The 14,829-nt window shown below is 43.0% G+C and overlaps 1 protein-coding gene across 1 annotated transcript in view; it reads left to right on the top strand.

Annotated features, from left to right (window-relative positions):
* Nucleotides 1–14,829, top strand: part of SLC37A1 (solute carrier family 37 member 1) — a 303,425-nt gene that overhangs the window by 156,160 nt on the left and 132,436 nt on the right. Inside the window, exon 11 of the mRNA XM_053705706.1 lies at nucleotides 13,614–13,691. Coding sequence (XP_053561681.1) covers nucleotides 13,614–13,691 — 78 coding nt within the window. The remainder of the gene's footprint in view (nucleotides 1–13,613; nucleotides 13,692–14,829) is intronic.

The raw sequence follows: 14,829 nt of genomic DNA, 5'->3' as shown, positions 1-14,829 counted from the left end.
ACTAAAGTTTAGTAGAGAAATTAATGTTACAACAGTAAAATGTTCTGATTGCACTAGTACATCTCATTATAAATGTTTTCAGAAGGATCTAGTACTGTGATTAGAAATAACATAATTTATGTAAGAACTTACCTGATAAATTCATTTCTTTCATATTGGTAAGAGTCCATGAGCTAGTGACGTATGGGATATACATTCCTACCAGGAGGGGCAAAGTTTCCCAAACCTCAAAATGCCTATAAATACACCCCTCACCACACCCACAATTCAGTTTAATGAATAGCCAAGTAGTGGGGTGAAAAAGAAAGGAGTAAAAAGCATCAACAAAGCAATTTGGAAATAATTGTGCTTTATACAAAAAATCATAACCACCATAAAAAGGGTGGGTCTCATGGACTCTTGCCAATATGAAAGAAATTAATTTATCAGGTAAGTTCTTACATAAATTATGTTTTCTTTCATGTAATTGGCAAAAGTTCATGAGCTAGTGACGTATGGGATAGAAATACTCAAGATGTGGTACTCCACAGAAGAGTCACTAGAGAGTGAGGGATAAAATAAAAACAGCCATTTTCCGCTGAGAAAATTAAATCCACCACCAAAAAAATAATTTTTTTCTCATAAATGAAAAAAAAACATAAGCAGAGGAATCAAACTGAAACAGCTGCCTGAAGAACTTTTCTACCAAAAAACTGCTTCCAAAAAGGCAAATACATAAAAATGGTAGAATTTAGTAAATGTATGCAAAGAAGATCAAGTTGCTGCTTTGCAAATCTGATCAACTGAAGCTTCATTCTTAAAAGCCCACGAAGTGGAGACTGATCTAGTAGAATGAGCTGTGATCCTCTGAGGCGGGGCCTGACCCGACTCCAAATAAGCCTCCAATTAAGCCTGATGAATCAAAACCTTTAACCAAGATGCCAAATAAATGGCAGAAGCCTTCTGACCTTTCCTAGTACCAGAAGAGATAACAAATAGACTAGAAGTCTTCCTGAAATCTTTAGTAGCTTCAACATAATATTTCAAAGCTCTTACCACATCCAAAGAATTCAAGGATTTCTCCAATGAATTCCTAGGATTAGGACAAAAAGAAGGGACAACAATTTCTCTATTAATGTTGTTAGAATTCACAACCTTAGGTAAGAATTTAAATGAAGTCCGCAAAACTGCCTTATCCTGATGAAAAATCAGAAAAGGAGATTCACAAGAAAGAGTAGATAATTCAGAAACTCTTCTAGCAGAAGAGATGGCCAAAAGGAACAAAACTTTCCAAGAAAGTAGTTTAATGTCCAAAGAATGCATAGGCTCAAAAGTAGGAGCTTGTAAAGCCTTCAAAACCAAATTAAGACTCCAAGGAGGAGAGATTGATTTAATGACAGGCTTAATACGGACCAAAGCCTGCACAAAACAGTGAATATCAGGAAACTTAGCAATCTTTCTGTGAAATAAAACAGAAAGAGCAAAGATTTGTCCCTTTAAGGAACTTGCAGACAAACCTTTATCCAAACCATCCTGAAGAAACTGTAAACTTCTAGGAATTCAAATAGAATGCCAGGAGAATTTATGAGAAGAACACCATGAAATGTAAGTCTTCCAAACTCTATAATAAATCTTCCTAGAAACAGATTTACGAGCCTGTAACATTAGTATTAATCAGAAACCTCTATGACTAAGCACTAGGCGTTCAATTTCCATAGCTTTAATGATTTGAGATCCTGATGGAAAAACGGACCTTGCGACAGAAGGTCTAGCCTTAATGGAAGTGGCCAAGGTTGGCAGCTGGACATCCGAACAAGATCCACATACCAAAACCTGCAAGGCCATGCTGGAGCTACCAGCAACACAAACAATTGTTCCATTTGATGATTTTGGAAATCACTTTTGGAAGAAGAACTAGTGTCAGGAAGATATAAGCAGGTTGGTAACACCAAAGAACTGCTAACGCATCCATTGCTTCCACCTGAGGATCCCCGGATCTGGACGGGTACCTGGGAAGTTTCTTGTTTAGATGGGAAGCCATCAGATCTATTTCTAGAAGACCCCACATCTGAACAATCTGAGAAAACACATCTGGATGGAGCAACCACTCCCCCGGATGTAAAGTCTGACGGCTGAGATAATCCGCTTCCCAATTGTCTATACCTGGGATATTAGAAATTAGACAGGAGCTGGATTTCGCCCAGGCAAGTATCTAAGATACTTCTTTCGTGGCTTGGGGACTGCGTCCCAACCTGATGATTGACATATGCCACAGTTGTGATATTTTCTGTCTGAAAACAAATGAACGGTTCTCTCTTCAACAGAGGCCACACCTGAAGAGCCCTGAAGATAGCACAGAGTTTTAAAATATTAATTGCTAGCCTCACCTCTTGAGGTTTCCAAACCCCTTGTGCTGTCAGAGATCCCCAGACAGCTCCCCAACTTGAAAGACTTGCATCTGTTCTGATCACAGTCCAGGTTGGATGAACAAAAGAGGCCCCTTGAACTATACAATGGTGATCAAACCACCAAGTCAGAGAGAGTCGAAAATTGGGATTTAAGGATATTAATTGTGATATCTTTGTATAATCCCTGCACCATTGGTTCAGCATACAAAGCTGGAGAGGTCTCATATGAAAATGAGCAAAGGGGATTGCATCCGATGCTGCAGTCATGAGACCTAAAACTTCCATGCACATAGCCACTGAAGGGAATGACTGAGATTGAAGGTTCCTACAAGCTGAAACCAATTTTAATCGTCTATTGTCTGTTAGATTCATTGTCCATGACCCTGTCTCTTCATTCCCCAAAGAATCTGGTTCTAATTGGAAACCTTCTTCAAGTTGGAGTAAATCTTCAAGTCTCTATCTGGAAACCTAAAAAGGTGACCCTTGTCTGAGGAATCAAATAACTTTTTGGTAAATTGATCCTCCAACCATGTCTTTGAAGAAATAACACTAGTGTATTCGTGTGAGATTCTGCAGAATGTAAAGGCTGAGCTAGTACCAAGATATCGTCCAAATAAGGAAATACCGCAATACCCCATTCTCTGATTACAGAGACTAGGGCACCGAGAACCTTCGAAAAAGATTTGTGGAGCTGTCGCTAGGCCAAACGGAGGAGCGACAAATTGGTAATGCTTGTCTAGAAAAGAGAATCTCAGAAACTGATAATGGTCTGGATGAATCGGAATATGAAGATAAGCATCCTGTAAGTCTATTATGGACATATATGCCCTTGCTGAACAAAAGGCAGAATAGTCCTTATATTCACCATTTTGAAAGATGGCGCTCTTACATAACGATTCAAAATTTTCAGATCCAGGACTGGCCTGAAAGAATTTTCTTTCTTTGGGACAATGAATAGATTTGAATAAAACCCCAGACCCTGTTCCTGAAACGGAACTGGTATGATTTCCCCTGAAAGCTCCAGGTCTGAAACACACTTCAGAAAAGCTTGAGCCTTTACGGGATTTACTGGAATGCGTGACAGAAAAAAACTTTTCACAGGAGGTCTTACTCTGAATCCTATTCGGTACCCTTGAGAGATAATACTCTGAATCCAATGATTTTGGACAGAATCTGCCCAAATGTTTTGGAAGAATCTTAATCTGCCCCCTATCAGCTGAGCTTGAATGAGAGCCGCACCTTCATGCAGACTTGGGGGCTGGCTTTGGTTTCTTAAATGGTTTGGATTTACTCCAACTTGAAGAAGGTTTCCAATTAGAACCAGATTCTTTGGGGAATGATTAGGTTTTTGTTCCTTATTTTGTCGAAAGGAACAAAAGCGTTTAGAAGCATTAGATTTACCCTTAGGACTTTTATCCTGAGGCAAAAAAACTCCCTTCCCCCCAGTGACAGTTGAAATAATTGAATCCAACTGAGAACCAAATAACTTATTACCTTGGAAAGAAAGAGAGAGTAATCTAGACTTAGATACCATGTCAGCATTCCAATATTTAAGCCACAATGCTCTTCTAGCTAAAATAGCTAAAGACATAGATTTAACATCAATTTTGCTGATATAAAAAATGGTATCACAAATAAAATGATTAGCTTGTTGAAGCAAGCGAATAATGCTAGACAAATCAGGGTCCGTTTCCTGTTGCGCTAAAATTTCCAACCAAAAAGTTGTTGCAGCTGCAACATCGGCCATAGAAATGGCAGGCCTGAGGAGATGACCAGAATATAAATAAACTTTCCTTAGATAAGATTCAAGTTTCCTATCTAAAGGATCTTTAAAAGAAGTACTATCTTCCATAGGAAGAGTAGTACGTTTAGCAAGAGTAGAAATAGCCCCATCAACTTTGGGGATCTTTTCCCAAAACTCCAATCTAACTGCTGCCAAAGGATATGATTCTTTAAACCTTGAAGAAGGAATAAAAGAAGTACCAGGCCTAGTCCATTCCTTAGAAATCATATCAGAAATAGCATTAGGAACTGGAAAAATCTCTGGAGTAACCACAGGAGGTTTATAAACAGAATTTAAATGTTTACTAGTTTTAATATCAAGAGGACTAGTTTCCTCAATATCCAATGTAATCAACACTTCTTTTAACAAGGAATGAATATACTCCATTTTAAATAAATAAGTAGATTTGTCAGTGTCAATATCTGAGGAAGGATCTTCTGAATCAGATAGATCCTCGTCAGATGAGGATAATTCAGTATGTTGTCGGTCATTAGAAATTTCATCAACTTTATGAGAAGTTTTAAAAGACCTTTTACGTTTCTTAGAAGGCGGGATGGCAGACAAAGCCTTCTGTATCGCATTAGCAATAAAATCTTTTATATTCACAGGTATATCTTGTACATTAGATTTTGAAGGAACAACAGGCATAGTACTATTACTGATGGACAAATTCTCTGCATGTAAAAGCTTATCATGACAACTATTACATACCACAGCTGGAGATAAAATCTCCACAAATTTCATCAAATGCACTTAGCTTTGTTAGAACTGTTATCAGGCAGCAGGGTTCCAACAGTGATTTCTGAGACAGGATCAGATTGCGAGATCTTGCAAAATGTAAGAGAAAAAAACAACATATAAAGCAAAATTATCAATTTCCTTATATGGCAGTTTCAGGAATGGGAAAAAATGCAAACAGCATAGACCTTTGACATAGAAAAAGTCAAGAGGCACATAGGAATGGGGTTTTAACTAATGAAATTATTTGGTGCCAAGTATGACGCACAACGTAATTGAATTTTTTTTGGCGCTAACAACATCCGGAAATGACACACTCTCGTCATTGACGACGCAACCTTGTGCAAGGAACTCGGCGTCAACTAAGATGCCGGAAAAGATGAATTTGCGTCATCGGACGTAACTTCGCACCAAAAAATTCTCGCGCCAAGAATGACGCAATACACTGCCATTTTTCGCCCTTGCGAGCCTAATTTTGCCCACGAAATTTAAAGAGAAAACAGTCAATAGAAAAAAGACTAAACCCCAGGTAAGAAAATATATTTTCCTAAAATGCTTTTCCCAAATATAAAACTGACAGTCTTCAAAAGGAAATAAACATAAACCTGACTCATGGCAAATATAAGTACAATACATATATTTAGAACTTTATATTAATACATAAAGTGCCAAACCATAGCTGAGAGTGTCTTAAGTAATGAAAACATACTTACTGAAAGACACCCATTCACATATAGCAGATAGCCAAACCAGTACTGAAACGGTTATCAGTAGAGGTAATGGAATATGAGAGTATATCGTCAATCTGAAAAGGGAGGTAGGAGATGAATCTCTACGACCAATAACAGAGAACCTATGAAATAGATCCTCGTGAGGAAAACTATTACATTCAATAAGTGATACTCCCTTCACATCCCTCTGACATTCACTGTACTCTGAGAGGAATCGGGCTTCAAAATGCTGAGAAGCGCATGTCAACGTAGAAATCTTAGCACAAACTTACTTCACCACCTCCATAGGAGGCAAAGTTTGTAAAACTGAATTGTGGGTGTGGTGAGAGGTGTATTTATAGGCATTTTGAGGTTTGGGAAACTTTGCCCCTCCTGTTAGGATTGTATATCCCATATGTCACTAGCTCATGGACTCTTGCCAATTACATGAAAGAAATCCATATTATTCAACATAGTTTGTTTTATAAAAGGACTAATCCATCTGTATGTTGTGTTAAATATATGAAATTTCATATTACTGTTTAGTTGTGGGCTGTGCGAAGCTGGTCCCCTCGGCACAAATTAAAAAATGTACTGTGTTTCGCTAGTGCTACGTTTGTGCTGTTTTGTGCCACAAAAATTAAGATTAATGCTGCTTTTATTTTTAAGATAATAGCAATTGGGTTATTACAGATTACATAAAGGTCACCCAGCCCCCCTACAACAGCCAAAAGACACAAAACCGGCTGGTTGGTTAGTGATGAGTTTGTGCCGTTAAAAGAAAACAGTGCAGCACTAACGAACAGTGGGTTTTTCATTTGTGCCGATTGTACGGAGCCAGCTTCACACAGCCTTAGTTGTGGGTGTTTTGTTGGTTTAAGGGTAACTCTGTATGTATGTCTTGTGTATAAGCTGAAACAGTGACAATTCTGATGTCATTTTAAAAATTGAAGAAATAAAGAACAATTATTTTTAAGACCGGAGAGTGCCCTTCAGTGACAGATAGATATAGATATTTCTTTTTAAAAACAATAAAAAGTATTCACATTGTTTTAAAGTGATCTGGTATGTGTCAAGGTGTTTGTATACAAATATACATACCTTAGAGCCCTTCGCTAGCAAACACCTTGTTATATACAATATATCCCTTTAAAACCCTTTTATATAATTTATTTCATTAAACATTGTGACAAAACCAATCTCGCCACTGTACATTGGAGGGCCTGTTATGGAACATTCTTTGGGCTGGAGGTACATGGGCTTAAGGATACCCAGAGACTGCATGGAAATATGGTATTTTATATGCTGGACACCCCATGTACTTTCATAACTCTGTCTTATGTCTATGTCACCCTGTATCCATAAATACAGGATGGGTACAGGGTGTGAGTGCCCCTTGTGAGAGCAATTGTGACTCTATAAGCAAAGTGGGCATAAAAGACTTTATAGCTAATAAGAACTGTTCCTATATTCAGTAATAAGATGTATTCTATGTATGTTTAAGATCTGATTGTGTCTCAGGAGTCTGTCTGGGTAAACTGATTGTGTCCTTGTGTGATTATGTTAACTAGACTGCCCAACATCAGATTGTCTGAGTAAACGTTCTTCCCTAGTTAATTAACTTAATATGTTAATCTGTTTTACCTGTGAATAGACAATTGTTTGATGCATTGTTCATATGTTTGCTTTACTGTTAAACCAATGCCCTTTGTAACCTGAAGCCAGGGTGTATAAATCTGTGTGCTGCCTTCAAATAAAGCATATATTCTGTTTAAACCTGAAAACTGGCTGGTTTGTGAATTGCTGATTCCCTATGCAGGACGTTGTTCCCTGGTATTAACCCTTGGTACACTGTTGGTACCGTAACAAACATTTACATTTTAATATGTGTATATTTGAGTGTAATACTTTATTTTAATGTGTTTTGGGATTTTTATTCAAGCCCAAATTTGTTTAGCGCTGTTATAAGTTGCCCTCGAGCACAACACACAACTCACAACTTGTAATGTTTAGGGCAGCCACAATGTTCATATAGGGTCCGCTAAAGAGATTCTCCGGTCATTCTGTTTTACCATGGACTTGTAATACTAGAGCTATTCCTGGTGCTATCAGCAGTGCTCCACTTGTACCCTATATGCATCTGATATAGCGCTAGATTACAAGTGGTCTAACTGTAGCGAGCATTATGGTCCTTTTTCAGCATTTTTTGCCCGTCAGAGATAGTGAAAACACAATGGCGATTTACACTCATAGATTTAGCCAACTGCAGAGCTTGGGCAAAGGGAAGGGGAAGGAAAATGTTGCATCATTTATTAAAAAAAATATAATAAAAGTTTTACTCTGTGCCTCATTAACCCCTCACACAAGCTTCCTTCTCTCAGTACTTTCCTTATCTCCCCCTCTGGTCCTTTCTCTCTGTGCCTCATTAACCCCTCACACAAGCTTCCTTCTCTCTGTGCCTCATTAACCCCTCACACAAGCTTCCTTCTCTCAGTACTTTCCTTATCTTCCCCTCTGGTCCTTTCTCTCTGTGCCTCATTAACCCCTCACACAAGCTTCCTTCTCTCAGTACTTTCCTTATCTTCCCCTCTGGTCCTTTCTCTGTGCCTCATTAACCCCTCACACAAGCTTCCTTCTCTCAGTACTTTCCTTATCTCCCCCCTCTGTTCCTTTCTCTGTGCCTCATTAACCCCTCACACAAGCTTCCTTCTCTCAGTACTTTCCTTATCTCCCCCCTCTGTTCCTTTCTCTGTGCCTCATTAACCCCTCACACAAGCTTCCTTCTCTCAGTACTTTCCTTATCTCCCCCCTCTGGTCCTTTCTCTGTGCCTCATTAACCCCTCACACAAGCTTCCTTATCTCCCCCTCTGGTCCTTTCTCTCTGCGCCTCATTAACCCCTCACACAAGCTTCCTTATCTCCCCCTCTGGTCCTTTCTCTCTGTGCCTCATTAACCCCTCACACAAGCTTCCTTCTCTCCCCCTCTGGTCCTCTCTCTGTGCCTCATTAACCCCTCACACAAGCTTCCTTCTCTCAGTACTTTCCTTATCTCCCCCTCTGGTCCTTTCTCTCTGTGCCTCATTAACCCCTCACACAAGCTTCCTTCTCTCAGTACTTTCCTTATCTCCCCCCTCTGTTCCTTTCTCTGTGCCTCATTAACCCCTCACACAAGCTTCCTTATCTCCCCCCTCTGTTCCTTTCTCTGTGCCTCATTAACCCCTCACACAAGCTTCCTTCTCTCAGTACTTTCCTTATCTCCCCCCTCTGGTCCTTTCTCTGTGCCTCATTAACCCCTCACACAAGCTTCCTTATCTCCCCCTCTGGTCCTTTCTCTCTGCGCCTCATTAACCCCTCACACAAGCTTCCTTCTCTCCCCCTCTGGTCCTCTCTCTGTGCCTCATTAACCCCTCACACAAGCTTCCTTCTCTCAGTACTTTCCTTATCTCCCCCTCTGGTCCTTTCTCTCTGTGCCTCATTAACCCCTCACACAAGCTTCCTTATCTCCCCCTCTGGTCCTCTCTCTGTGCCTCATTAACCCCTCACACAAGCTTCCTTCTCTCAGTACTTTCCTTATCTGCCCCCTCTGGTCCTTTCTCTGTGCCTCATTAACCCCTCACACAAGCTTCCTTATCTGCCCCCTCTAGTCCTCTCTGTGCCTCATTAACCCCTCACACAAGCTTCCTTATCTGCCCCCTCTGGTCCTCTCTGTGCCTCATTAACCCCTCACACAAGCTTCCTTATCTGCCCCCTCTGGTCCTCTCTGTGCCTCATTAACCCCTCACACAAGCTTCCTTATCTGCCCCCTCTGGTCCTCTCTGTGCCTCATTAACCCCTCACACAAGCTTCCTTCTCTCAGTACTTTCCTTATCTCCCCCTCTGGTCCTTTCTCTGTGCCTCATTAACCCCTCACACAAGCTTCCTTATCTCCCCCTCTGATCCTTTCTCTGTGCCTCATTAACCCCTCACACAAGCTTCCTTATCTCCCCCTCTGGTCCTCTCTCTGTGCCTCATTAACCCCTCACACAAGCTTCCTTATCTCCCCCTCTGTTCCTTTCTCTCTGTGCCTCATTAACCCCTCACACAAGCTTCCTTATCTTCCCCCTCTGGTCCTTTCTCTGTGCCTCATTAACCCCTCACACAAGCTTCCTTCTTTCCCCCTCTGGTCCTCTCTCTGTGCCTCATTAACCCCTCACACAAGCTTCCTTCTCTCAGTACTTTCCTTATCTTCCCCTCTGGTCCTTTCTCTCTGTGCCTCATTAACCCCTCACACAAGCTTCCTGATCTCCCCCTCTGTTCCTTTCTCTCTGTGCCTCATTAACCCCTCACACAAGCTTCCTTATCTTCCCCCTCTGGTCCTCTCGCTGTGCCTCATTAACCCCTCACACAAGCTTCCTTATCTTCCCCCTCTGGTCCTCTCGCTGTGCCTCATTAACCCCTCACACAAGCTTCCTTATCTCCCCCTCTGTTCCTTTCTCTCTGTGCCTCATTAACCCCTCACACAAGCTTCCTTATCTTCCCCCTCTGGTCCTCTCGCTGTGCCTCATTAACCCCTCACACAAGCTTCCTTCTCTCAGTACTTTCCTTATCTCCCCCTCTGGTCCTTTCTCTGTGCCTCATTAACCCCTCACACAAGCTTCCTTCTCTCAGTACTTTCCTTATCTCCCCCTCTGGTCCTTTCTCTGTGCCTCATTAACCCCTCACACAAGCTTCCTTATCTCCCCCTCTGGTCCTTTCTCTCTGTGCCTCATTAACCCCTCACACAAGCTTCCTTATCTCCCCCTCTGGTCCTTTCTCTGTGCCTCATTAACCCCTCACACAAGCTTCCTTCTCTCAGTACTTTCCTTATCTCCCCCTCTGGTCCTTTCTCTGTGCCTCATTAACCCCTCACACAAGCTTCCTTATCTCCCCCCTCTGGTCCTCTCTGTGCCTCATTAACCCCTCACACAAGCTTCCTTATCTCCCCCTCTGGTCCTTTCTCTGTGCCTCATTAACCCCTCACACAAGCTTCCTTATCTTCCCCTCTGGTCCTTTCTCTGTGCCTCATTAACCCCTCACACAAGCTTCCTTATCTCCCCCTCTGGTCCTTTCTCTCTGTGCCTCATTAACCCCTCACACAAGCTTCCTTATCTCCCCCTCTGGTCCTTTCTCTGTGCCTCATTAACCCCTCACACAAGCTTCCTTATCTGCCCCCTCTGGTCCTCTCTGTGCCTCATTAACCCCTCACACAAGCTTCCTTCTCTCAGTACTTTCCTTATCTTCCCCTCTGGTCCTTTCTCTCTGTGCCTCATTAACCCCTCACACAAGCTTCCTTATCTCCCCCTCTGGTCCTTTCTCTGTGCCTCATTAACCCCTCACACAAGCTTCCTTATCTCCCCCTCTGGTCCTTTCTCTGTGCCTCATTAACCCCTCACACAAGCTTCCTTCTCTCCCCCTCTGTGCCTCATTAACCCCTCACACAAGCTTCCTTCTCTCCCCCTCTGGTCCTTTCTCTCTGTGCCTCATTAACCCCTCACACAAGCTTCCTTATCTCCCCCTCTGGTCCTTTCTCTCTGTGCCTCATTAACCCCTCACACAAGCTTCCTTCTCTCAGTACTTTCCTTATCTCCCCCTCTGGTCCTTTCTCTCTGCCTCATTAACCCCTCACACAAGCTTCCTTCTCTCCCCCTCTGTTCCTTTCTCTCTGTGCCTCATTAACCCCTCACACAAGCTTCCTTCTCTCAGTACTTTCCTTATCTCCCCCCTCTGGTCCTTTCTCTCTGTGCCTCATTAACCCCTCACACAAGCTTCCTGATCTCCCCCTCTGGTCCTTTCTCTCTGCCTCATTAACCCCTCACACAAGCTTCCTTATCTCCCCCTCTGTTCCTTTCTCTCTGTGCCTCATTAACCCCTCACACAAGCTTCCTTATCTCAGTACTTTCCTTATCTCCCCCTCTGTTCCTTTCTCTCTGTGCCTCATTAACCCCTCACACAAGCTTCCTTATCTCCCCCTCTGTTCCTTTCTCTCTGTGCCTCATTAACCCCTCACACAAGCTTCCTTATCTCCCCCTCTGTTCCTTTCTCTCTGTGCCTCATTAACCCCTCACACAAGCTTCCTTATCTCCCCCTCTGGTCCTTTCTCTGTGCCTCATTAACCCCTCACACAAGCTTCCTTATCTCCCCCTCTGTTCCTTTCTCTCTGTGCCTCATTAACCCCTCACACAAGCTTCCTGATCTCCCCCTCTGGTCCTTTCTCTCTGCCTCATTAACCCCTCACACAAGCTTCCTTATCTCCCCCGCTGGTCCTCTCTCTGTGCCTCATTAACCCCTCACACAAGCTTCCTTATCTCCCCCTCTGGTCCTTTCTCTCTGTGCCTCATTAACCCCTCACACAAGCTTCCTTATCTCCCCCTCTGGTCCTTTCTCTCTGTGCCTCATTAACCCCTCACACAAGCTTCCTGATCTCCCCCTCTGGTCCTCTCTCTGTGCCTCATTAACCCCTCACACAAGCTTCCTTATCTCCCCCTCTGTTCCTTTCTCTCTGTGCCTCATTAACCCCTCACACAAGCTTCCTTATCTCCCCCTCTGTTCCTTTCTCTGTGCCTCATTAACCCCTCACACAAGCTTCCTTATCTCCCCCTCTGTTCCTTTCTCTGTGCCTCATTAACCCCTCACACAAGCTTCCTTATCTCCCCCTCTGTTCCTTTCTCTCTGTGCCTCATTAACCCCTCACACAAGCTTCCTTATCTCCCCCTCTGGTCCTTTCTCTGTGCCTCATTAACCCCTCACACAAGCTTCCTTATCTCCCCCTCTGTTCCTTTCTCTCTGTGCCTCATTAACCCCTCACACAAGCTTCCTTATCTCCCCCTCTGGTCCTTTCTCTCTGTGCCTCATTAACCCCTCACACAAGCTTCCTTATCTCCCCCTCTGGTCCTTTCTCTCTGTGCCTCATTAACCCCTCACACAAGCTTCCTTATCTCCCCCTCTGGTCCTTTCTCTCTGTGCCTCATTAACCCCTCACACAAGCTTCCTTATCTCCCCCTCTGGTCCTTTCTCTCTGTGCCTCATTAACCCCTCACACAAGCTTCCTTATCTCAGTACTTTCCTTATCTCCCCCTCTGGTCCTTTCTCTGTGCCTCATTAACCCCTCACACAAGCTTCCTTATCTCCCCCTCTGGTCCTTTCTCTCTGTGCCTCATTAACCCCTCACACAAGCTTCCTTATCTCCCCCTCTGGTCCTTTCTCTCTGTGCCTCATTAACCCCTCACACAAGCTTCCTTCTCTCCCCCTCTGGTCCTTTCTCTCTGTGCCTCATTAACCCCTCACACAAGCTTCCTTATCTCCCCCTCTGGTCCTTTCTCTCTGTGCCTCATTAACCCCTCACACAAGCTTCCTTATCTCAGTACTTTCCTTATCTCCCCCTCTGGTCCTTTCTCTGTGCCTCATTAACCCCTCACACAAGCTTCCTTATCTCCCCCTCTGTTCCTTTCTCTCTGTGCCTCATTAACCCCTCACACAAGCTTCCTTATCTCCCCCTCTGGTCCTTTCTCTCTGTGCCTCATTAACCCCTCACACAAGCTTCCTTATCTCAGTACTTTCCTTATCTCCCCCTCTGTTCCTTTCTCTCTGTGCCTCATTAACCCCTCACACAAGCTTCCTTATCTTCCCCTCTGGTCCTTTCTCTCTGTGCCTCATTAACCCCTCACACAAGCTTCCTTATCTCCCCCTCTGGTCCTTTCTCTCTGTGCCTCATTAACCCCTCACACAAGCTTCCTTATCTCAGTACTTTCCTTATCTCCCCCTCTGGTCCTTTCTCTCTGTGCCTCATTAACCCCTCACACAAGCTTCCTGATCTCCCCCTCTGTTCCTTTCTCTCTGTGCCTCATTAACCCCTCACACAAGCTTCATTCTCTCCCCCTCTGTGCCTCATTAACCCCTCACACAAGCTTCCTTCTCTCAGTACTTTCCTTATCTTCCACCAGTCCCTTTACCCTATTAACTGGGATTTTCTTCATCTCAGGTTTCCTGCAAGACACAATGTAACGGAGTTAAGGCCCAGAATCAAGTCCTGAGGATCAGTGAATCATCACCACAGAAGGTAACAGAGAGCTGTGAGTGTCTCTCAGTGTTTAGGGTCTTCAGCAGAGTAGACCGTTTCTTAAAGAGACAGTAAACATCTTGAGATTTGTGTGATTATCCGTAATGAGACAATTTATAATATACTTTCATTGTGTATTTTGTCCCCTTTGCAGGTAATTTAGCCTTCATAATACAGATTATCCCAGCGGATTTAAAGTATTTTTTAGTGAATTCTTGATCGCATGGGCCCCCATTTATTAAGCAGCAGATGCTGCTTCGGAGGCCCAACCTTTGAGGCCGGAAGATATTAATTAGGTTCAGAAAAAAACTGACTAAAGGAAACATTTTCCCTGTAGTGACTGAATTAAAAAAAAAAAGTTTTATAATGTTAAAGGGACAGTGAAATTAAAAATGTAACTTTCATGACTAAACAATATCTTGTTATCTAATTTGCTCCATTCATCTTGGTAGCCTTTATTGCAAAGCATACCTAGGTAGGCTCAGGAGCCGCAGTGAACTACTGGGAGCTGGAAAGGATTTGGTTTAGATGGGTTGAAAAGGGATCCAAATCCCTTTCAGCACAACAGCCATCCCATTTAGACCAGGCTGTAGGATAACATCATTTCTCTTGTAAGGTGTATCCAGTCCACGGATCATCCATTACTTGTGGGATATTCTCCTTCCCAACAGGAAGTTGCAAGAGGATCACCCACAGCAGAGCTGTCTATATAGCTCCTCCCTTAACTGCCATATCCAGTCATTCTCTTGCAACTCTCGACAAGCATGGAAGTAGTGAGAGAGAAGTGGTGAAACGTAGTTGTTTTTTTTCTTCAATCAAAAGTTTGTTATTTTTAAATGGTACCGGAGTTGTACTATTTTGTCCCAGGCAGAAAATAGAAGAAGAATCTGCCTGTGATTTCTATGATCTTAGCAGGTTGTAACTAAGATCCATTGCTGTTCTCACACATGTCTGAAGAGAGAGATAACTTCAGCTGGGGAATGGCGTGCAGGTTATCCTGCTATGAGGTATGTGCAGTTAAGATTTTTCTAGAAGATGTGAGGGCTAGAAAATGCTGCTGATACCAAATTTATGTAAGGTAAGCCTGATTACAGTGATTTAATAGCGACTGGTATCATGCTTACTTTCAGAGGTAATA

The sequence above is a fragment of the Bombina bombina genome, chromosome 3, assembly GCF_027579735.1.
Source record: "Bombina bombina isolate aBomBom1 chromosome 3, aBomBom1.pri, whole genome shotgun sequence".
Lineage (NCBI taxonomy): Eukaryota > Metazoa > Chordata > Amphibia > Anura > Bombinatoridae > Bombina > Bombina bombina.
Note: the sequence above shows the minus strand (reverse complement) of the source record. Positions and strands in the feature narration are given on the sequence as shown.